General features: G+C 41.9%; 2 protein-coding genes across 4 annotated transcripts in view; one reads left to right on the top strand and one right to left on the bottom strand.

The window, feature by feature from the left end:
• The window catches only part of MAN1A2 (mannosidase alpha class 1A member 2), a 73,719-nt gene that overhangs the window by 16,070 nt on the left and 32,427 nt on the right, over window positions 1-25,222 (top strand). For all 3 annotated transcript variants that reach the window (XM_044449624.1, XM_044449625.1, XM_044449626.1), the window contains exons 2-3: window positions 9,156-9,411; window positions 14,454-14,550. In XM_044449624.1, the coding sequence (XP_044305559.1) occupies window positions 9,156-9,411; window positions 14,454-14,550 (353 nt within the window). The remainder of the gene's footprint in view (window positions 1-9,155; window positions 9,412-14,453; window positions 14,551-25,222) is intronic.
• Window positions 22,187-24,758, bottom strand: LOC123033177 (signal peptide peptidase-like 2B). The gene has a single exon (XM_044449627.1). It carries the CDS (start codon window positions 23,881-23,883, stop codon window positions 22,270-22,272), a length of 1,614 nt encoding a protein of 537 aa, XP_044305562.1. The 5' UTR covers window positions 23,884-24,758; the 3' UTR covers window positions 22,187-22,269.

The raw sequence follows: 25,222 nt of genomic DNA, 5'->3' as shown, positions 1-25,222 counted from the left end.
GGGTGCCATAGAGGCCATACATATTACAGTGTAAACAGAGCAGTGCAAAAGAGGGAGGAATGACTTTCCCTTAAGTAAAGGCAAATATTTGGCAAGAAATATTCCCCTTCTAATTAATATCCAACCCATCCCCACCCCAAGAATAAAAGTTCAATGCACTTTCAAAGGATTTGGTGCTAGCACAGAATTATTACAGAGTATATAGCTTAGCCCAGAAGAGGTGGGTCACAGTTAATTCCCCTTAAGACACCTTAACATAGCAGTTCAAAGAAGAAGCCTTAGAATGACAACGGAGTGGTCTTTGGGAATAAAAGGGGGAAGCTGGATTATATTATAGAGTTTGATGGATTATTTCATTGACAAAATTATCTTAGTAGATGTATTAATGCTCCTTGTAAGCTGTGGTCTGGAGGACACCTTGACAAAACCTATTCTTGCAACTAATAGGATTCTATATTAGACTCCATATTATTTAATGTTTACCCAAATGACTTGTTTGGGAATTGTTTAGCACTAGAATTCCATATCCCAAAACTGGTAGAGACTAAAGTTTTATTATTATGTAGTTACAGCAGTTGTTCCATTATGTGGACAATGCCAGTCATACGTTGCGACTGAAAATAAGCCATAAATGTCTATTAGGTGTTTTTGTGAGTTACTGCAGCATTAACTTACTAAATATTAACTTCAGCAGTACAAAGATCATGGTCTTTTATTGATGGACAGCATGTAGAACAAGCTGAACAGTTTAGCTATTTAGGCATTATTGTCTCTTTCTCACTCATTTATAGAAGGTCTTCAGTTCTGTTAGCACAGCATTCCACCAAGGTAGTACTTAAGTTTTTTCCTACTAAGAGGGAACAATTTATTCCTGCTTCCTTGCTCGTATTTAAGGTGAAAATCTTGTTCCAGTTGTGCAGAACAGTATCTGAATATGAATTCAGGGATTTAATCCAACTGTTAGGATGTGCCTGCAAACTTCCAGCACTTGCTTTTGTAGAGGCTGGCCTGGCATCAGCTAAATGCAGGGCATGGACACTTGCTTTCTGATACTAGTTGAACATTATTTACACTAATCAATATTTGGGTTATTTTTATTTTATTGAAATACATGTTTTTATTAGTTTATGGTTTAAAGGTTTTACTACCAGAGTACATCTACTGGGCCTTTCTATGGATTTTCTTGGTACACATGATTTTTGTTCCATAAAATTGATTTTAGACTGGCTAAAGGACATTATCTTCAGTGTTCTGCATCAAATACTCATGGAATTCACTTTCTAGCTTAACCTTTCAGTTTCCAGAAAGTCGTATCTTGATCATTTGACTGTCCCCCAAGTATCCCCATGTTTTCTCCATGGCCAAAATTAATTGCCTTCCCTCTGCAGTTAACAGGTGATAGCAGGTGTCACATATGAATGTAGTCTTCAGAGTGAAAGTTAATACCCTGGAGGAGAGAAACAAATTTCAGAGGTATGGGCTGAAAGCAATAGAGTGAAGTTCAACAGGGACGAATGCAAAGTTCCATACCTAGGAAAAGAGAACCAAAAGAATAGTTGCAAGATGGGAGGTATTTGATTCAACAATACTACAAGTGAGGAGGATCATGGAATTGCTATAGATTATAAATTGAATATGAGCCAACAATGTGGTATGGATGCAAAAAAAGCCAATGCTATATTGGACTGCATTTATAGCTTTCAGATCAAATTGTGTGCAGCTGCCCACGTATCACACCGCAGCAAGGTGGGGCTCCATATTTCCAGTATGATCTAGCTAAGTGCATAAGGTGAGCTTGTCAGTTATTTCTCAAGCTGTAGCCAAATGGCTAGTGACGTGCTTCCCATCTGGTTGACTACCAAGAGGAATTCAGCTACTTCAGAGAGATTCTGTGGCTCTCTCAAGCAAAGCATTGTTCCCTCTGAAGCAACCAGAACCAAAGCTGGTTCATCCTGTGGCTTTGTGAGCTTCCCTGCCATGCCCACCACTTATTTTAGCTGCCATACCTGTCCTTATGGAGAGTCAGAAGACGCTGCCAGCTGGGTCTTGTGGGAGCCTGGACAGGCTGTTTTGTTGTCCTGTTGGTATTGTTTATGCATCTGTGCACACAAAAAAAAAATTGTATGATTGATTGTGTGATAAATAACGATTGATCATGCAGAACTGTGCATATGCAGCCTTCTTGCACATGTAGTTCTTCTGGATCGCCATACATGCATGTAAAAACTACTTCCTCGCACATATGGGTTGTTACATTAATGGGGCAAAGAACTAATACTTTACCTAGATTTTAAAGAGACTATAAAATGAAGTGAATGATTACAGGTATGTTCCAGTACAAAAATAGGGTTTTTTTAGTTAAACAATAGGAAAAACTTTTTATGTGTAGTGATGTGTAGATACATGGATTTATTTCTTCAGATTGGCAACTGGGAGCATAATATTAATTTGAAAGCTCTGTCAGTATCTACCTACAATGTAAGTTAGGGATTTCCATTGATCTCGGGGACATAACACACACAATTCTAAGACTCTTTACGAGGATTTTACCTTAATTTCAGATAATTATGATGTGCTAAGAGTTTTTTTTCCTTTTTCATTTCATAAAAACACTGACCCACTGGCCCTTAGAAAGCTGACAATCTTCACTTCTTCAACAGGATGCCCCATGAGAACCACAACACTACATGTTTAATAAATTGCTGGTGTGTTTCTCCCACAGATGATTAAAAAAAGTTGGCCCAACAGATTCTGCCTAGCTCTAATCCACCCACATTGCTTTGCTTTTAGTGGGTTGCACATTCTTGTGTAACAGTATATACCTTATTACCTGTACTGCACTAGAGTTGGAAGAGGGCTGAAAAACTGGTTCTGTTACTGCATATCAAGCTGCAAATTATTAAATACATAAAGCATAGAAATGTTTTAATAAATAAATAAATAAATAAATACTGATTAATTAAATTCTTTGTCGTGGCCTCTGTGCATCACACATATGGGAGCTGCGCCTGTGCAGTGCCTAGGCCAGAAAGATTGAAAGCTAATGGTTTTGGCAGGAAAACTCCGCTCCCCTCCCTCTCAGCAGTATATATAGAGCCGAGTGTCTGCCATTTTCGCCAGTCTTTTGCGACTGCCGTTCGCTGTGCCTCGTGCCTGTTCGTCTCTTGCTCGACTCAGTATTTGCTCTTTTATTCTTATTGTTCTTATACTCTTCGTTGCTATTACTCCAAGTTATTATTCCCTTGTTATACCTTTCTCTTTTCTTTGTTCTTACATATAAAAAAAACATAATAACAAAAATATTATCTTTCCCTCTTTCCTATACTCTATTCCTTCCTTTTTCTACGATGGCGCAGCAGATGGCCTTCCGCAAATGTGCGGAATGTGGGTCCAAGATGTCCCTGGCAGACCCTCATGACTTGTGCCTCCTTTACCTCGGTGAGGGGCGCAGGATGGATAAATGCCGCCATTGCCTTGCTTTTACTAAGCAGGTGCGGAAAAACAGGAAGAATCGCTTGCAAAAGCTCCTATGGGACCAAGCCCTGATGCAGTCAGATCAGCCTGCGGTAAAGCCCGGGCTGGCGCATGCTCCATCCGCCAAGCGCAAGGCCGCTGCTTCGACTGTAGCGGGTCAATGCCCAGCCTCTGCCTCAGGCATGCCCGGACAACGCCCTTCGTCCACGCCGCCCATGCCTCAGCTGCAGCCATCGGACGATGGAAATTCTCCCTCCGGGGCTCAACAATCCCTCTCTCCCCCCGTAAACAGCAGAAGAGGAAGCACGGAGGGTCGGATCACTCTTCTGCCCACAAAAAGGCAAAGAAAGATAAAGTGGCCAAACTGCCCCATAAGAAGAGGCATAAGGATTCGGGTTCAACAGCACCATTGATCCCAACGGCACCTTCGGTACCAATGCCATCGGTACCAATGCTTCAGACAGTGATGCAGGTTACCCCACCGGGGTCTCCAATACAACCTGCCCCTCAACAGGGCCAACCTATTGAGATGCCCGAGGAACCGCTTCGTGAGTCTATCTCTGATGGGGAGATTCAAGACTCCCCTCCCAGGGCTCAGTCTCCGACCCCCATGCCTCCGTCAAGAGTTGGGGATCCATATCCAGCTTCTCCACTGCCACCTCGGTCCCGAGAAGGCGAGAAGAAGGATGGTTCCAGCCCTACTATAATTATCCGTCGGGCTGGGAAGATTACCACTCATTTGGATTTCGTCCTCAACCAAGGGACCATTCCTTGCCATCCGCCCATGAGGATATGCCGTCCACCTCTAGACGTGCAGAACGTGAACGTCCCACTTCACCGGGGACTTCCTCGTCAGAACCGTACCACCTTGGGCCCGACTCTGACTCCGATGTAGAATCCACTTCCCCTGACGTTCTCATAACAGCTCAGGGGCCATTGTCACCGGAAGAGCCCCACATCTCATTCAGAGAGCTCATGGCTAGACTTGTTCAGTTGCTCGAGATCGAGGCACAACACCAGCCAGATCCGAGCACCGACAAGTTCTATGACATTGTCAGGGGAGAGCAATCACCTGCAGTTGTCCTGCCGCTAATTACAATGCTGCGGCAGGCGATGACTCAGCCTTGGAACTTGCCTTCGCAGACTCAGCCCACAGTGAGAAGATACGAATCCATGTATCGGGTCTGGGAGAGTGATATACCCTTCTTGCTTCATCATCCCAAGCTAAATTCCGTGGTGGTTGAATCATCCCAAGGCAGGGAATCCAGGGGACATACCACCCCCCAAGATAAGGAGGGCCGCAAGATTGATACCTTGGCACGCAGGGTCTATGCTGCTGCAGGACATGGTCTTCGTATGTCTAATTACGAAGCCACCCTGGCCAGGTATCAATTCTTTATTATGCAGAGGCTGAATAACATCGTCACCCCCCTGCCGGAACAACAACAGGATTTGGCTAGGACTTTCATCAAGGGAGGGTATGCAGGTGGCTATACAGCAACTATCCACAGCCTGTCGTCATGTGGATACAGATTCGAGGGCTCTTGTCGGGGCCATCTCACTGCGCAGGCATGCCTGGTTGAGGAATTGCAACTTCCCTGATGAGATGAAGCAGCGAATAGAAGAAATGCTGTTTGATGGCTCCGGGCTTTTTCATTCACGGATGGACCATAAGCTCAAGTCCATCCACGAATCCTGCATGACAGTAAGATGGATGGAATTGCTGGGAAAGCAAAAATGTAAGTGGACATGGACGCGTTCATCCTACCGCTACCAGCCCCCGCAGAGACAATATCAACAGCAGCCTCAGCGTAGGAGACAACAACCCCACCAGCGTTTGCAACAAGGCCGTCACTGTTTCGAAACGGAAAAGCGTCAACGCTGATGGGACAGGTGAACCTCTCCTCCACCTCCACACCCACCTTTCCCCCTCCCTTTTGGGAACGGCTGCAAGGCTGACTCCCCATTTGGGAGTCCATCACATCTGATCGGTGGGTATTATCCTTCATACAGCTCAGATACAGAATAGAATTCGATACTGTTCCTTCGTCGAGCCCGATTCAATTTACACTGCGTTCCCTGGTATTGGTGGACGAAGTACATCAACTGCTTTGTAAGGGTGCGATTTGGCAACTCTCTAGCTCCGATGGGCTTCATGGATTCTATTCTAGATATTTTACGGTCCTTAAACGGGATGGTGGTCTTCGTCCGATCTTGGACCTCTGAAATATCAACAGATTTATCAAACCAAAGAAATTTCGGATGACTACCCTTCAAAATATCCTTCTGCTGCTGAGGAGAGAGGATTGGTTCACCTCACTGGATCTGAAAGATGCCTACTTTCATATTTTGATCCATCCAACCCATAGACATCTTCTACGTTTCACCGTCGGGACCGACATATACAAATTCAATGTCCTTCTGTTCGGTTTGGCCACGGTTCCAAGGGTCTTCACGAAATGTATGGCCCCGGTATGTGCACATCTACGGCTTCAGGGCATCCAAGTGTATCCTTACCTGGATGACTGGCTTATAGTTTCGCAGACCCACGAAAGTCTCCTGTCAGCTGTTGAGGTAACTTGTGCACTGTTGGACAATCTAGGACTTTGTATTAACTGCGAAAAATCATTCCATGTCCCTATGCAGGTGATAGATTTCATCGGAGCTCATCTTGATTCCACGGTAGCGAGGGCATTCCTCCCCGCAGCTCGTCAGGACAGTCTCCGCTCCTGTATTTCTCGGATCTGACAGAACAACGTTGTCCCAGCGCTCTCGAGTCAGAGACTTTTGGGTCACATGGCTGCCACCATTGCCATTGTCCCACACGCCAGGTTGAAGTTCCGTCCTCTTCAACTTTGGTTCAACAAGAACATTCATCCACGAGATTTGCCTGACAAACCGCTTCGAATGCCTCGTGCTGTCCTACCGACGTTGACTTGGTGGACTACCCCAATCAACTTTAATGTGGGTACCCGTTCCAAGCCCCTCACCTATATACCGATGCTTCGCTGATCGGGTGGGGCGCGGTATGCTCAGGACTTCGGTCCCAGGGCATGTGGAGCCGACAGGAATCATCGAGTCACATCAATTACCTTGTGCTCTTAGCAATCTTCGAAGCACTTCGGTCCTTCGAGGAAACTGTCTGCCAACAAGTGGTGCAGATTATGTCTGACAGTGTAGTGGTGGTGTTCTATATCAACAAACAGGGTGGAACAAAGTTTGCCCACCTGTCCATGGACATTTGGGAATGGTGCATCCTGAGGGGTATAACCCTCCTAGCGGTCCATCTTGCCGGGACCGACAACGAGGAAGCCGACACTCTGAGCGGACACATGTCCTTGACCCACGAATGGGAGTTAAATCACCAGGTCTGCACGCAATTATTCCGACTTTGGGGACATTCAGACATATACCTATTCGCCACCCACAGGAACAGGGTACGCAAAAGATTCTGCTCCAGAGCGGGAATAGGACTGGAATCGATGAGAGACGTCCTTATGATTCCTTGAACAAACTTCAGGATTTACACGTTCCCACCTATTCCCCTACTGACAAAAGACGTATCAAAGATCGTACATGACGATGCCGCAGGAATACTGATAACACCTTGGTGGCCTCGTCAAGCGTGCTTTTCCACTCTCCTTCGGATCTCGAACAGCACCTTCCTTCATTTTCCATCCAGACAAGATCTGCTAACTCAACAAAAAGACATTGTCCGTCACCCAGACCTGCCCTCATTGAATCTCACAGCGTGGCGAATTCGTTGATTAACAGCACTGCTTCGGGACTAAGATCTACTAGGTCGCTCGGTACTTCAGCTCATGACCGATCGGACCTCCTCACTGCCTCGGTACCAATAGATGTACCGTTGGGACTGATCTCTTTAGACCCAGACGTTTTAAGGATTCTCGAGTCTGCACTAAGATCATCAACTCGGAAGTCTTATGCAGCAAAGTGGCGCTGCTTCTCATCTTTTGCAGTCACTTCAATCCAGTGGCAGCTTCGGTGGAGAATATTCTTCAGTTTCTGTTGCAACTACATCGTTCGGGACTTAAACCTTCGTCAATTAAGGTCTGTGCAGCTGCTGTGTCACATTATCGTGGTACAATACAGGGATCGTCGGTGTTTTCACAACCGCTTATAAGGAAATTTCTGAAAGGACTGCAAAATCTTCATCCTTGTATTCGGCCTGTCATGCCCACATGGAGTCTTTCAGTCGTCCTTCAAGCACTTACAAGACCACCATTTGAACCCCTAGCGACTGTCGATATGTGTCTCGTTTCATGGAAGATGGCTTTTCTTGTTGCAGTTACATCAGCTTGTAGAACCAGTGAACTTTGTGCTCTTCGAATAGATCCACCTTATCTTAGCTTTCATAAGGAGAAGGTGGTTCTGAGAATGGATCCTTCCTTTTTACCTAAAGTGGCCACGCCGTTCCATCTGAATCAAGAGATCGTGTTGCCTGCCTTCTTTCTGTCGCCGTCGAACCCAATCGAAAGGTCCTTGCATACTTTGGATGTATTACGCTGCTTAGCTTTTTACAGATCACGTACAGAATCTCTTAGACGTTCTAATAGACTATTTGTGAAGTACTCTCAACAGGACCAAGGATTGCCTGTTTCGTCTCAGAGACTGTCGAAATGGATTGTTCAGACCGTTTTGTTGGCGTACCAGGTTGCAAAGATGGACTTACCTGTAGTTCTGAGGGGTCATTCCACTAGAGCAGTGGCAGCTTCCTCCGCATTTGCCACGGGTATCCCGATCCAAGAGGTCTGCAAAGTCGCGACTTGGGCCACTCCGTGTACTTTCACAAAGCACTACCACCTTGATGTGCATGCCAGAAGAGACAGCTCCTTCGGGAGGGCTGTCCTCTCTGCCGTTCTTCAGTGACAACACTGCCCTCCACCAATTCTGGTAAGCTTGCTACTTACCCATATGTGTGATGCACAGAGGCCATGATGAAGAAAAGCAGGTTGCTTACCTGTAATTGATGTTCTTCGAATGGCCATCTGTGCATTCACACAACCCACCCGCCGGCCCCGCTCGGTGTTGGTGAGTGGTTTCTTTCATCGGTACCGTATGCTCTTGCTTCGGTGCCTGGTAAGTTATTATGCCATCGGTACCGTATGTTCTTGCTACGGTACCTAACGGGTTGTCATGTCATCCTTTTCTGGAAAGTGGCGAACCTTTGGTCTCCCAAGACTGGGGAAAATGGCAGACACTTCGCTCTATATATACTGCTGAGGGGGAGGGGAGCGGAGTTTTCCTGCCAAAACTGTTAGCTTTCAATCTTTCCGGCCTAGGCACTGCGCAGGCGCTGCACCCATATGTGTGAATGCACAGATGGCCACTCAAAGAACATCAGTTACAGGTAAGCAACCTGCTTTTCCTGAATAAATGGAAAGGGAAACTGAATCACCAAAATGGCTACAATACTCCAGGACAAACTATTTCTTGCACTTTTGTGTAACGTATATAAGTATTCAAAGACCAATAGATATATCAGCATACATCTATTGCTAATATCAATGTATTAGTTAATCATTGTCAGTTATACTTGGAATAAGTGACTCTTTTTTATAGTAGCAAGGTAAAATCAGTCCATGCTTAAGTGATTGCCAGCATTTTCCAAAAATTGTCAAATTGCCTTTAAGAAATTAGCCTTCTGTTTGGTTTTTTAGAGAAGAAGAAGAGCTCTTGAGAAATAAAATTCGTGCAGACCATGAAAAAGCTCTAGAAGAAGCAAAAGAGAAACTGAAGAAGTCACGGGATGAGATCCAAGCAGAAATTCAGACTGAGAAGAACAAGATAATCAAGGGCTTGAAGAACAAAAGCAGCAAACCTCTGCCACCGGTCCCAGTGCCAAATCTTGTGGGGATAAACAGTGGAGATCCAGTGGATCCAAACATCCGAGAAAAGAGAGACAAAATTAAAGAGGTAATTAATGGTTTGTGTCATCTGTTATTGCCTGGAGATATTTTCTAATATGAAGATTATTTCTATAAAGCTCTCAGAAACCATCTATTTTATGGCAGTCATGCCCATTCTTCTCTCCTGCTGATTTGTCATGTCCCGCCTTCCAGGTGGAGTGTGTTTGTGCTACTTAAATGAACAATTTTCTTTTTTTCCCTTGGTTTTATTTGTCATAAAATTAAGCATACGCTACGAGAAATATGCCACTTTGGTAGTGCTAGTAAAGAATTGTGAAGAGCTTAACTGTGACTGCTGAGGTCACAAAATATGGTGACAAGAGAGGTAAATTCCTGGCTACCTCTCATTTTATCTTGCCAAAAGTAAGGTTTAGTGCAGCTTCAGTGGGCTTGCATCTGAACCACACTGGCCTGATTGCAGTTGTAAGACACCTCCTGCTTGATCCTTTGCTTCTGTCTTAGATGTAACTGGAGCAGGTTGGACACCTCAACTGAATTAATATAATGCATTGGTATTTTCTCTTTTTGTTCTTAGCGATTTATTTTTAAGAACTAAAGCACATCAGCAGTACCAGTAGAAACTGATTCCATACATTTTTCCTCTTTATGCCTCTCTCTACTTGCTACACATCCCATGTTTTATCACTTATACTATATTGTTGTGATAGACGGTAATTGTTATAAGCCACTTTGAAAAGTAGGCTATAGCTACAATTCTCCCCAGGGATCCTGGGAGCTGGAGTTCGGAGAAAGAGAACAAGAGATCTACAATGAACTAGGCTCTTTGCTGAAAGCTGTGACAATTAAATTGGTATAAAATGAATGTTTGGTGATGTGTTTATGTTTAGTTGAAGAAGGATTTCTCTAAATTGGCATTTGACATAAAGAATGCTGCCTGCCCATCATGTGAGGTCTCTGTGAGAAATAGAGGTAGTGGTTGCTTCCTTTTTGTACTTGGCATTTATTGCAATTCCAGTCTCTAAAAACTCTCAGGACTGTGTGCCCAAAGTGTAATCATTGTTAAAACGTTTTAATGTAGATGTAACGTAGAATGAGAGCCAGAGTAGCATGGTGGTTACCGTATTGGACTGGGGACCTGGTAGATCCAGGTTCTAGTCCCCACTTGACCATTGAACTCACTGGATGACTTTGGGTCAGTCACTCGCTCTCAGCCAAACCTACCTCAAAAAGTTGTTGTGAGGATCAAATAGAGCTATGTAAATTGCCTTGGGTTCCTCACAAGGGGAGAAAAAAGACAAGATGTAAATGCACTGTAATAATAATAAATAGTTTTTTATTTTTAACTTGTATATCAATAGGATGAAACTTGAACATGATGGAATCCAGGGAGGATGTGTCTAATAGATATACTTTAGAAACATAGAAACAGAGCGAGTCAGAAGGGGTCTCCCGGGCCATCTAGTCTGACCTCCGGCACCAGCTGGCTCCGCTCATGACATGCCCACCATCAATTGTAGTTCTACAATTAGTTCTACATCAGTTGTATTCAACAGATTGTTCTGATACTTCCTTCTCTTTTTGTTTCATATGCAGTCTGTTTCAAGCCATGTACTTTCCCCTATAAAGCATAGGGCAAAATCCCCCCTTTTCTCACCAGCCTTTCTGCCAAAACACTGGTTGGTTTGTTTGCTTATTTATTTATTTCACTTGTATGCCACACCCCATTGCCATAAGGCTCTCTGGGCAGCTAGCATTACATTCAATAAATAAAACAATTCAGTATAAATCATATGATAAATCAGTAAAATAAAACAATAAAAATAAAATCAAAATTATTACTTAATAATAAAACCATTTAAAACAATCAGTTGAAAACAACTTTACAAATTTTAGTGTGGCAGCTAAAATTTTGCCATGGCAGTAGCAGCAATAACGCCAATGTGATAAACTGTTGCAAAACCAACTTAACTTACTCACCAAACTGGTTATGGAAAAGGAATGTTTTCAGTTATCATCTAAATGAGAAAAGAGAAGCTGCCTGGCAGATCTCTGTTGGAAGCATACTCCACAAATGGGGTGCTATTACAGAAAACACTCTTCTCGTAGCCACCCCCCCCCCTTCACTGGGGGGAAGGATTTGGAAAGGGGTCTCAGAGGACAATTTCACAGATCAGGCTGGGATATATGGAGAGAGGCATTCCCTCAGCTATTCTGGCCCCAACCTATTTAGGCCTTTGTTTGTTGTTGTAAGCACTTTGAATTGGGGTCTGATGGCAACTGGCAGCCAATGTAGCCTGTAAGGCCAGTACTTGTTAGCAGGTGCTCAGCCCTATTCTGGACTAGTTGCAGTATCTGTACCATTTTCAAAGGCGGCCCCACATAGAGTGCATTACAGTCAGCCATGCTCAAGGTTACCAGTGCATGAATAACTGTAGCAAGGCTCCACTCATCCTTGTAGGGATACAGCTCATAAACCAGCCTCAGCTGGTAAAAAGTGCTCCTGGCTAATGAAACCACCTGAGAAATAAGTGACAGCTTGGGATCCAGGAGCACCAAGGCTGTGAACCTTGTCCTTTAGGAGTAACACAACCCCATCCGGGACAGGTTGAAAATTCCCCAGACTTTCCACTAACAGTACCTCTGCTTTACCAGGATTGGGCTTGAGCTTATTGGACCATATCCAGTCCATTACTGAGCCTAGGCACTGGTTAAGAACAGTCACTGCCTCACCTGGATTAGATGAAAAAAGAGATAGAGCTGAGTGCCCTCAGGGTACTGATGGCACCTCAGCCCAACCTCCAGATGACCTCTCCTAGCAGTTCAAGCTCTGGTAATAGCCTACCTTGCTTAATGGCAATCTGTTCTCTGGCCTTCACGTGATACACTTCAGTCACCTTTGTTCAGAACTTTTCTGCCAAAACCATTCACTTCTCTAGACACTCTGGCCATGTGAGACAGCTCCTCAAATGCCTCCTCTAGCTCCCCATTTCAGCCCGCTTTGAAAGATAAGCTTCCTGCCTGTGCTTTTCTTGCTGTCTACTGATTTATTTATTTATTTATTAAAACATTTTTATGCCGCCCCATTCGCCGAAGGCTCGGGGCGGCTTACAACAATAAATTAAAAGTAATTATAATATAAATTACAATAAATATAAACATTAAATTAAAAATACAAAAATACAATATAAAATATTGTTGCCTACCGTAACTTTTCTGTCCTTGGATCTAATCTAACCCTAACTACTAGGATCAGCATTTTTCCAATGTTAACTTCCCTCAGCTGCCCCAAAATCATTGCAGTTTCTTACATGCTTCCTTCCAACCTCACTTGCTCTAGATTTGCAACTAGAATACTTACATAGAACCATCTTCCTTTAAACCTGTTTTTGGCATAAGCCTTCCACCCCATTCACAGTTGAAATAGGGCTTAAGTACATGTTGCTACATTTGTTCATATCCATTCAGTGCCTGTCCCTCCAATTTCTCCTCTTCTTTTGTTGTCTTCCTTGCTTTACCTTTTCACATGAGAAGTACCATAAGGCAGGGCCTGTTGTCTTAATTCTGGTTTGTATAGTTCCATATTTGTCAATGGGGCTATATTTAGAAAATAAATTTAATGATTTTAGGTCCCAGGCTATAACAGCAATCTAAGTATGACTTAATCAGAATTAATTTGGACAGTATTGGTAAAAAAGAAAAATATGTATTTCATGGATATTCTGTATCTTGGAGAGACAAAAGTAGCAATATGGAGAGAGATGGATTATATAAGATTTTTCATAATTGACATTGTATAATCATGAGAGGTTATCTACAGAGGTCATTAATTACAATGCAAGATTTTGTGATTAGGATATTGGTTACTACAGCAATGAGCTTGCTTCCTAAGATCATGTGATTTGCGTATGCCTGTATTGACACTGACTCTAAATTACACTGGATCTTGTATGGGAAGGGAACTGAGCTTAAAACTTTAGAATTCTTCAGGTGGAGCTGGGAGATAAGGTATACATTTGGTAATAAAAAATTCTGAGCCTAGGAATGTGTTTTGAGTGCCACAACTGTACTTCCATCTTGTTATCCCTTTCCAACTTTCTTCATTTCAGTAATTAATGGAGGGGAGTAATTTAGACTTTGTTAAACAAATAGGAATAAAAATGCTTACTGATCTACTTTTGATTACTCAGATCTACCAGTAGATTTCGACTTGTCCTGTGCCACATAAATTACAGAGCAAAGTAAGGATTAGATTCATGTGACATAATTGTTGCAATGTAATACATGGTTCCTGCATGCAACTTAGTGCATGATTTGCTAGGGAATCCGAAGAATTTTGTGATAGGAAGGGTCAAATAAGCATTGACAGCACTGAAAAAAATAATAACTTTTCTGTCAATCTTCTCTAATTCGATTCCCTGGGTATTTTTCAGTATGATGAGGTGTGAATTGCTATGTGATGTTTCAAGGGATTTCCTTCTAAATCTTGTGAAAATTAAGTGTAGTTTGTGTGATGTTTGTAGCTAAATATGTCTTATTGAAGAAATTGAAAAATCATATGCAAAAAGTGCTATAGGTCAGTGTGACCCCACAAAAATCCGTTTAAATGTATTTGTATCTGTCACTTATGTTATTTATGTCTGTTTGCATAGACAAGAATCTGTTCTTTCCATGTGTTGTGAGAAAAGAGCATAGAAGGGTTAAAACAATATTATATTTTATATATTATCATACATCACTTTATTTTGATACAAACAATAGTAGGGGTCAATATTACTCTGCAGGTTTATAAATTCCTTTATAACCTGCATTTTAACAACAAACTTTTTGTTAGCATTTTTTCTTGTAATCCAGTGGAAGAAATTGAGTATATGCTGCAATAAATCTCCATTCACTTATATCAGAAATATGTTCAGACTTTTCAAAATAACTTGAGAGAAATTTTATACTTTCTTGCTTATCCCTTGGGAAGAAAGAATATGTGGGATGAATAACCAAAGCAAATAGTTGTGATTAAAACATTGACAGGTTATAGACATCAATACTAATTTGTGTTAATTAATCTAAATTCAGTTTGCTTTTGTTCCTTAGATGATGAAACATGCTTGGGATAATTACAAGCAGTATGGATGGGGACATAATGAACTGAAACCCATTGCCAGGAAAGGACATTCCACCAACATATTTGGTAGGTAATTTATTCTGAAAATTCCCCATCTACTATTTACAACATTGAATTATTGGTATATAATGAAGTGCATGTAATGGATCAGGACTCTAACGTCAATCCTCAGGAGATTCCAACCCCTTGTCCTTGACAAAGACTGAAGAATTAATGGCTGAGGGAGATGGTTCAACCATAGAAAGCTTTCTCAAATCTTCTGCCACCCCAGTCCACCAGAAAGCCCTGGGGAGTTGGCTTTTCCACATTCAGAAGAGGTCACATTAGTGAGATCAAGCTTCAGTCAGAATAGAAATGGGGCCAACCAGTCTAAAGGCCACTACATTTCTATTTGCCCTGTTTCTTGTTGAACCAACATACAGACAGCCCCATCTAACTAGTCCTAGCACCGCTTGGAGATTTCATGATGCTGGCATCTTCCTGAAAAAACTGACTTGACCTGAACCCCTGCTCAAGATATGGTCCATAGCATAACTCTGCAACCTAAGCTACATTGTAGACTGTCATAACTTGAAATGGTATGGTGAAATAGAATTATTGACCCATTTACGGTCCTGTTAACAAGCAGTTCAGTGTAATTTTAATAAGCTCACCTTCGGGGTTTTTGTAGCCTTTTGGGGCCTTGCACTTGTGCAGTGCACAGGTAGACAGATGGTCAAAACTTTGGAAGATGAAGTGTGCTGACCCTTTAAGCAAGTCATTCTTAAGTAATATTTATTCCTCCCACCCACACACACACACAGCCTGAATATTAAGAAATGAAAGCTTCAGTTGGTCCAAAGAGAAACTTCCATAGCTCCCATATTTTACTGTAATTCTCAATGAGGAAAGCAGAAGCATTTTAGGTAAATGCTGATACTTTTTCTCTTGGGCACTCTTGGGCTCAGTTTTCAAGTCAATCACCAGCTAAGTTGGGGAGTGCATCTTGGTAGAGCACAACCACCTGAACTTTCTACAATTTAGCTCTCAAGCTACATGATTTTGACTGAGTGGTCATTTGGGTTGGAGCTCTACAACAATGCCTTCTGACCTCTCCTGTGGGACCTTGTCTCAGTGTGGGGAGAGCTACAGCCTGTGAAGCTGTAGAGGATGAAGCTGTAGAGTCAGGTGGAGCCATGGAAAATCAGGCACCTGAGAACTCAGTTCTACCTGCCTTCCCACTGGCTGACAGGCTGGGAGGAGTTTGGTGCATAATACGGATATGAGGCGTCTTCCATAGCTGGGAGACCACACCTTGACAGAGAGCCTTTTGTTTTGACCAGGGGCATTTTCCATTGCAGCAGAACAGCAGCAGCAGGTCTTTGCAGGAGAGAGTGTTTCAGTTGAGGGTGGTGTGTTGGCTTTTGTTGTTATCAAGGGAAAGGCAGAGGCAGTTGGTGAGGTGCAACAGCCACTGGAGAACCAAAGCTTTCTTGCCAGGATCAAATGCCCAATAGTGAACTTTAGTGGCCACTGCCTTGTACTTAAGCTGGAGCAACTTGCGGTAGATCTTGCTGGAAACAAAACATTGGTAACATGGGAAGGCTTCCTGCTTTCCCCATGAATGTGCTAGGACCTGTTCTGTGTGCTGAACGCAGGGAAAATTGGGGCCTTTTGTTGTGATGTTCACGCACTGCTCTTCTAGAAACTTCATGCTGATCTGTTAATTGTGGATCTTAATTAGTGCAATAAAAAGTTTTATTGAGACTTCTGCCTCAGCTCTGGGAAGTCAGGTCCAACAGCTTTCCACATATGCTTTCATCTTTGTTTGGCAGAATGGTGTGTCTTACTCATGACAAGGAATATGAAGGGAATGAGGTTCTCAGGCAGGGGATGCAGAAAGAGTCATAAGGCTGGTGGCAGACAGATAATACTGTCTGAATCATACTGAGCTGATGGCACGCCTCAACGGGCAATAAAAGGTGGTGTGCCCTCCATTTATGAGTGGACAGGCATAGGATATCCACAGATTTGTCCTGCTTAAAATAATTAAAACTTTAGCATTTACGAGTAGAGCATGTCAGTTCTAAGAAGCTTGAATAGTTAAATGGTTTAACATGGTTTAACCACTTAATGGTCTTTGTTGTGGTTAAACATGTGCAGAATTGTGCTCTGCACCTTTAGGATAGGTTTTGTCAGAATTAACATTTAGAGTATAAAAACAATTATTATATGACATATCACCAACCTGGTTTTGTTGTATTCCTGAAAAAATCAAGAGAAAGTATATGGAGATTAAGCTGTAAATAAGCATAGCATGTGCTCTAGAACAAGGGTAGGGAAACCTTTGTATAGTGAGGGCCACATTTTCTTGTGGGAGATCTTGGGAAGGTAACAGACAGGGTCAGATTAAGAAGGCAAGACCAGAGCTGGTGGTAGATCATCTTTTGTCTTCCTGCTGAAAATACCTTCTCCCAGACTGGCAATTAAGCTTAGAAAAGGAATGCACAATTGCACCTGGGTGAAATTTATTTATTTATTTATTTAAACCATTTATATCCTGTCCAATACCAAGCATCTTAGTACAATGATACAATAAGCAGCATGCAATTTTTGGAGGCGACAGCTTACAGGGAGAGAAGCATTAGCCCCTTCCTCCTCCACAGCCCGTGCAGCAGCGAGCCCCATTTCAGCACATTAGAGCTTTTGGGGGCTAACCCTGACTACCATGCAGGATGGCCCGGGAGGGAAGGCTGCAACACATAGGTTAGTGGTTCTCCAGCCCTGCTGCAGGACATACGTAGCAGCATCAGGCAGACAAAGTTCTGCTGTTATTTGTTATTTACAAAGCAAAAACAAAAACATGCCCTTTTCCTAAAATTCATCAGTTCTATCACTCATCATGTTACTCATTAGCAACATGAAGAATAGATAAAATATTCATATTGAGAGGTTTCATAATTAACTCTTTTCAGGTGACTTTCCCTATGAAGCATGTGATACCCTGTGGGCTTGGTAAAATCCTTGTGTTAATGATTTTCAGTGCTTTAATTTTAAAGAAACATATTAACGAAAAATATCCATGAAAAGTCACCCATTTGGGTATGTGTGCATATGCTTTAACACACATGCAATATAAACCAGATTGCCATATCCTCAAGGCTGTGCTTGTTCCTGTAATTAATAGTCTAATTTTTTGAAATGTTTGTCTATTTTATTTCTTAACATAAGAATCCATATCAGCTTTTTTCTGTGTGGTATGCACAAATTGTTAACCTTTGGCTGGCAGAATATTTGCAGATGTTTATAACTCTCCATCATGACAAAGAGTCTAGGGATCAGATCCTTAAGAGGATAGCTGCTGGAATTAATTACAAATTCATAGTTTGTAATAGCTCTGATGCTGCCTGGCATCTTTTTCCAATAGTCCTTAGCCAGATTACAGTTCTGTCCTATATAGAAGAACAAAAGTCCTTGTTCTTTTATCTCCAATGCATATTCATAACTGCTGCAAATAGACTAGATATCTGATCAGGTGTGTAGATCCTTTTATTAAAATTTATTTAGAGTCTGTGCCTAACATTTTAAGAGTCTCTATATACATAATAGGTGTGTTAAATTCTCTTTCCCTCTTTTGTTAAGTACTGGGGTACAAGATAGGTCCAAAGTATTTAAAATGTTCATTAATATTTTATATACTTTAGGCAATTCTTTGCGCACTCTCAAAATCAATCGTTTTTCAAAGATAGTATTTTTTCTAGCAAATAGTTGCTTCTTGAATAACTCTTGATTTCCAAAACCAGAAAATATGATTTCCAAAACCAGAAAAATGAGGTGCACATTCACATTCTAATATAGTAATTGAGTATAAGAAGAGAAATGAAATCTTTAAGTTCTAACACCACCACAACGCCCCCCCCCCCAGAAATTTTCAATTCTTTTGCTATCCTAAACCAAGTATTAGAAGTAATGAAAAATATCAGGTTCCATTTAAGTCTGTTTTTTATACCGTTATTAGTCCAAACTTCCCTTTTTGGTCAGTCTCCATATATGAGCATATCTTTTCCTGTTTCATGGGAGTACTTCTTTAGACCTCCCTTGTTACAGTATTTATGATCTAATCCTTGAAGTTTTATAATTCCATATTTATTGATTTCTGACTGAATTATATGTAAACACATTTGTGGTGCCAAAGTTAACTGGTAATAAAAGAGAAATAAGATATGGCTAAATCTGTCATCTTTATAACTGCAACTCTAACCATATGAAATAGGTAACATTGCCCTCTTGCAATCTTGCATAGCTTTATGCATAACATGCATATGGCTATACTCAGTCAAATTTATCTGCAAGGATGTTGTTTTCTTAGAAGCCATGTGTTGTTTCCATCTAAAATCTGTCTTTCTCTGCTTTGACCTACATCCTTGATGAGAAAAACATCATAAAATAGAATCTATCCTAGAATGCACATTATTTCTGTAACAATAAAATGTGTGGGGGGTGTCCCTTGGAAATTAAGGTCTCCATGTTTTATGTATTTGTTTCAGAATATGTTTATATTTTTCATTTAAAAAGGAGATGTCTCCAAAAACAAAACAAATATATCCAAGGGTTGCTAGCAGTGGTAACAGTCTGGGAAATTCAAGTGCAAACCCAATCCTTAGCTGTTAGCAGTGCTTTTTTTGTAAAAAAAAAAAAAAAAAGGTGCTGGAACTCACCTTTTGGAGTCAGTCACTCTACACACACATAAACATAATGGTCGTCACGGCAGTAAGCACTGAGCGTGCGACCACACGACCAATCCCAAGCTGAGCAGCGTCCCGAGCCGAACAGCACCCTCCCGAGCAGCGCCAACACACACGCAGCCCCCAGGCACTATTTTAATGCTTTTTGCTGCCGACCTGCTACGCCCGACAGGGCGATTCACAATCACATGGAAAAATCCGTCAAAAAAAGGTGCTGGAACACTGTTCCGGTGCGTTCTATGACCAAAAAAAAAAAAGCCCTGGCTGTTAGTTTAAACATGCCACACTTAGGGTCCACCTGATTGTGATGGGGAGATCATTCCATGGAGAGGGTGCCATTATGGACAAAGCCTTCTTCTGTTCCGCAACCTTATGGAACTTCTGCTTCACCAGGACTTAATGGCAAAATAAAAAGACAGGGCAATCTGTGTGGGAGAAGGTGCTATCTTAGCCTGAAGCTGAGCTGTTTTAGGCTTTATAATACCGTAATAGCACTGTGAATATGGCTTGTCAGCTAACTGGAAGTCATTTGCACAGTTTTCAGCACAGGAATCATATATGCATGATAGAAAGTGCTGTTGAGGAATCTCACTGCTTCATTTTGCAATGTTTGCTTCTTTTATACCCTGGCTCTAGCTCCCAAACCATACTCAAAGGCAGCCTCACATACTGCATTTATGACAGTCTGGTCTTGTGGTTACCAAGGTATGGATCTCTGAAGCCAGGCAATCCCTGTCATAGCTGATCCTGGTGCTCTTGCTGAAGTCATTTGCCAGTCCAATGACAGGAATTAATCCCAAAGCACCACAATTACCTAATGCCTCAGATCCAGAAATTGACTATCCACAAAGCCATCATCTGACCAGGATTCAGTTTCAGTTGGTTAACCCCCACCTGGCTTCACGCCATGCACAGCTACACCTCACTCAAATGAGCAGAGAAATATTGTTGGGTGTCATCTGAACACTGAATCCCATATCCCCTATTAACTATACTCAGTGGCTTCACATATATTAAAGAAAACAGTGGTGGCAGGAATATTGTGCTGTGGCACCCCACAGCACAATATGGAGTAGTGGTTACACTGCTAGACTGGGACTTCGGTGATTGGGGTTCTAGCCCTCACTTGGCCAGGAGACCTGCTGGGTGCCTTTCTGGTCATTAATGCTCAGCCGGAACAATTCCACAGGGTTATTGTGAACATAAAACAGAGAGGAGGAATACCTTGTAAGCTGTCTTAGTTTTCTTGCAAAAGGAAGGAAGGCACAATATTGTTGTTGTTAGTTGCGAAGTCGTGTCCGACTCATCGTGACCCCATGGACAACACTCCTTCAGGCACAATATTAATGTAATGCAATAACAGTAATTGCCAAGGAGTTAGTACTCAATTCCTCAGCCCCACTCTCTGGAGCTGACCCTACAGATTTTTCTGGAGACAATATTTAATGAAGTTGTTACTTTACAGCTGCTCTTACTAAGAAGAAGTTATGATAGCTTGGGAATTAATAACCTTTTTCTATACTATACTATAGTATTTATTCAATACTATAAATACAGTATTGAAGGGCCTTGAGTGTTATTACTTTGTCCTTAAAGGGGTCAAATTTTATTGATTGTGTTTTTTTCTTAATAATCTATTGTTTTATTCTTTTAATCTTTTTAATCTTTGTGTTATATACCACTCCAGAGTCTGTTTAGATGTGCAGGATTACATAAATATTGGAAATAAATAAACTTATAGTTACATATACAGGCCAGGTATAGGATAAATCCAGTTTATAAAAGTTTTAACTTAGTAACTGGGTGGACGTTGAGAAAATTTTTCAATGTCTGTCAGGACTTGGAGACCTCACCAGGTCACAACAGATATACAGTGGTACCTTGGCTCACTAACGCCTCAGTTCATGACCAAATCAGGTCACAAACAGAAATTTCCGAAAAAATTTGCCTCAGTTCACGAACTCCACATTGGGTGACAACCACGATTGCGCCCATGTTGCCACACAAGCACGATCGCCATCTCGTCCGTCTCCCCCCCGAGCATGATTGCACCCACCTCCCCACCCCAAGCATGATTGCCATCGCACCTGCCTTCCCTGCACAAGCACAATCGTGAATGCGATCGTGGCCATCTCCCCCTCCCCCCAGCACAATCGCTATCATACAATTATCATCTGGACCCTCCCTCCAAACAATAAACCCCCCTGCCCCACCTAGGTTAGTGTTCTCTACTGTACTTTGTTTCTTTGTTTCAGTTTTTTGTGATTTAAAAAAAATATTTGCAGAACAGATTCACCTTATTTACATTGAACATTATGGGGAAATTTGACTTGGCTCACAACCAATTTGGGTTGTGACCAAAGTCCTGGAATGGATTAAGTTCGTGAGCCGAGGTACCACTGTATAAGGTACCAGATGTCTTCCAGAAAAGGTTATATAATTGATTCCCAATAGTGCAATCAATAGTTTGCACCTCTTTGTGGGATGTCTGTTAGTGAAGGTTAGGCTATCCAATGCCAAGGATTGAGGGAAGACTTTCCTACAATATCCCCAAATGTTAAGCTTGACTGTTTCTTCTGGGATGAATGTCAAGAATTTACATGTAAGACATACTTGAATGAATTACTGTGTCCTAAATATGTTTCATTTCCTGGGACCCCCTGCCATTAAGAAGCAAGACTGCATAGTCTCATTTTGGGTTCTGTTCGTTGGTTATAATCAGTAGATGATTAGGGAGTGGCTTCTATGGATAAGTGGCTGATGTGCAGTGTATTCTAAATTAGTAAATTCCACAGTGAGGGTGACAATGTAGCTTTATTTCCCAGCTCAGGTTTAAAGGACTTGTATTGGATCAACCTGAAAAACCTGGATAGTTGCATAGTCAATTCTCATGTGAGGTGCTTTTTCCTAATTTCCTCAAAATTCGGTTACTCCGTTTCAAGCTTTTTATTTTTTATAATCCTCATGTTGACTGGCTTGCTTTTCATGACTTGGCATGCAATTAATTATCAATTCAGTATGTGTTATCAGGTTAGATAACTCTTCAGGGAATATGCTGTTGCTAGTAAGTTCTTCCTTCTGGAATGTGATGTTCATAATTTGTTTTTTTCCCTCCTTGTTGAGCAAGTTGTCCCTCTGAATCCTTCAGCATATTTTGCAAAGAAGGTTGAGATAGGTCATCTGCAGAGCTCATACCTGACCAAAAAATGATCACCTCTTTGCGAGAAGCAGCAACAGCCAGGGTAGTGATGAGTATACAGGGCACCAAGTAAAGGAGGGTTGACTGACTGGCTTGCAAAAATGATGCTGCAAGAAAAGTAACTATGAGGCCATAACTGTATGCCAGAGTAGATGCTAGAAAATAGATCCCTGAAGAGTTCACTTGCATATCAAATCTGTTGCAGTATGCTACTAGAAAGCCTGGAAGTACAATATCCCCAAGCCCTACAGCAGTAAAAGAGCTATCATCCAGGATTGATGCTGAGGGTAGTATTGGTACTTTCAACAGAAAGGGGATCTCTTCAGAGTCAGATGACTTGAAAGCTGTCATGTCTGTGACACTTCTTCCTGTTTTGGTTAGGAAAGGCGTGACGAACAAACAGAATACATCATAAAACAAATGAGCAAACAGAAACAAACTACAGTTCCTTAAGGTAGGCATGTGGACTGTCTTGAGAATGTAAATGCCAATGGAGATTCCTAAAATGTCCTGCAAAATCCAGCTCCACTCTTTATTTCTGAAGATAACCCAGATTGCATTGACAAACATACACAGCACTGCTAGAAGCATTGTTTTGGCCTCTAGATCTTTGTGAAAATACGGAAAATGGATTAGGTGTTTTCCAAATGGGAGCTTGCTTATAAATGGAGCCAAACAACAGTATAGGCTAAAAGATGCATATAGACAGAAAATGCCAATCATTGCGTGCACCAGGTAATCATAGAAAGAGTAGAGAGCAAGAAGCATGAAGGAAACCATCACTGCACAAATACACGTGAAGTAGATATTGGTATCAACTGTTATCTCACCAAAACCTTCTTTTCTGTTTTTGATACATTGTTGCTTCTGTTTCTCTGTGCTTCCTGCCCAGTAGCTTCCTATAATGACTATGCCCATTGACATCAAATAGATGATCCCACTTTTGCATAGCGAGTCCACGAACAATTTCTTGAGAAGTAAGTAGAGAATGCCCAGATCACTGAGCAGAACCCCTGGGATAGTAATCTCCTCACAGTGACCCCAGTTGTATCCAGATTGCCGACTTCTAATGGGATATGGAGCATCTCCACCGAGAGTCAATAGTCCCTGTGTCCCATTAATTTGATGGAGTCTGGCATTCTCATAGAGATTGCAGTTGCCTTCCCGCACAGATGCAATTCTTGTGCTTAATCCACCACCATCATTGTCATCCTCTCCAAAGAATGAAGGCAGGCAGCACATGGCAGAGTAAGTGAGATTCTGAGTCGACCGCTCAAGGCTGAGCCAGTGGTTTTTGCTCTCTCCCTGATAAGATCTCATCCATTGTGAAGGGAAGAGGAAGCAGTAATCCCCTCCTTTTTCTGGACTGATGTGGATGATTCCTGGATTCTGAGCAAGTACAGGTAGAATAAAGGACAGGAACAAACTGGCTAGCAAATACGCTTTTATCCTAGGCATTCCATAGTTTTCCTTCATCCTTGCTAGAAACAGTCATCAAGTACTGCTTCGTTCTCTTCTTCTAAAAGGGAGTCAGTCCCTTATTTCCTTTAAGTATGAAGCTTAGGCCATGAGTCCTAAACTCTGCCTGCTACATGGTAAGCTCTTCCTGTAACCTTACACCCTCACCATGGATATAACTTTCAAGCTTGTTTGTTACATAATAACTCAACTTCCTAGCCATGGAGACAAAACCCACCCTTGTCTGCTAGACTAAAGACTTCATCTTTTTTTGGCCCTTGACTGATGTTGTTTGTTAGTAGTGGGTCTAATCCTCCTCTGTGGAACTGGAGGCAGAATTGCCCTTTGGCAGTGCAATGGTATTACTGCTTTTGTAATTTAATGTTTTGCTTAATTCTAGTTACTCCTGCAGAAACAGCTGAGATACAGGCATTTCATTTCATCAGTATCTTCTTCCAATATAATGTCAAATATTTATTGTTTTGATATTACAGTGGGATACAGCAAAATTTTTGAGGGTAAAGTGGAGGAATTTTTGGTGGAGGAATACAAAGAGAATGTACTATTGGAAGGTCATCATGAATAATGAGGTCAAGGAACTGTAGGACCTTTCGTCAACATTAGCCAACACAGGCTTGCAATTCACCAGTTTCCCATGCAAATCAGAATTGTCCCCTGGCAACTAGTAGAAGCTCCATTCCCCCAACAACCCTTAATGAGGTAGTGCCCATTAGAAAGCAGTTTCACTCTGTAGCCATGTCTAACATATAGCTGTGGGCTGAGGACTGAAAGCTAGGCCTTCTGAGTCTCTCATTTCTGAAATGGGGAATGGAATAAACTAGAACACTGCCTCTGAAATATACCTGACTCTACACCACAGTGACTCCTGTCTGCCTTCATCTTCCATGTTACCTTTCTTCTACATCTACTTTTCTTCCTCTCTTTCTAATGCCCTGCACTTGGAGGAGTGCTTCCCTTTCTCTTTCCCTCTCCCCCTGCCCCCCAATTCAGTGTTTTGCCAAGATGTGTTTGGTGATTGCTAGTGAGAAAGTTGGGTTTTGTATTGTTAAATTAGAATTGTAGCAGTGTTCTAATGATAAACATACATAGCAAACTGTTATTGCTATGTCAACAGTAATTTATGCCTTAATAAAGTACTACCTTTTAAAAGAGTAAAACTGTGTCTAACATTCATGAGATTCTATTTTTGCTGTGAAAGTTACTATTTCTAGGGGCATATAAATATTTATGAAGAAACCCTGTGTTCTTCCAACTCCTTCACATTTTTTGCACTTGCTTGTACCTGTTGTTTGCTGATCTGCTGCTGAGCAGGGTGCATGTGATTCTTCCCTATTGC

Source organism: Varanus komodoensis, unplaced genomic scaffold (genome assembly GCF_004798865.1).
Source record: "Varanus komodoensis strain SLA01 unplaced genomic scaffold, ASM479886v1 scaffold60, whole genome shotgun sequence".
NCBI lineage: Eukaryota > Metazoa > Chordata > Lepidosauria > Squamata > Varanidae > Varanus > Varanus komodoensis.
This window is presented reverse-complemented; position numbering and strand designations above follow the sequence as displayed.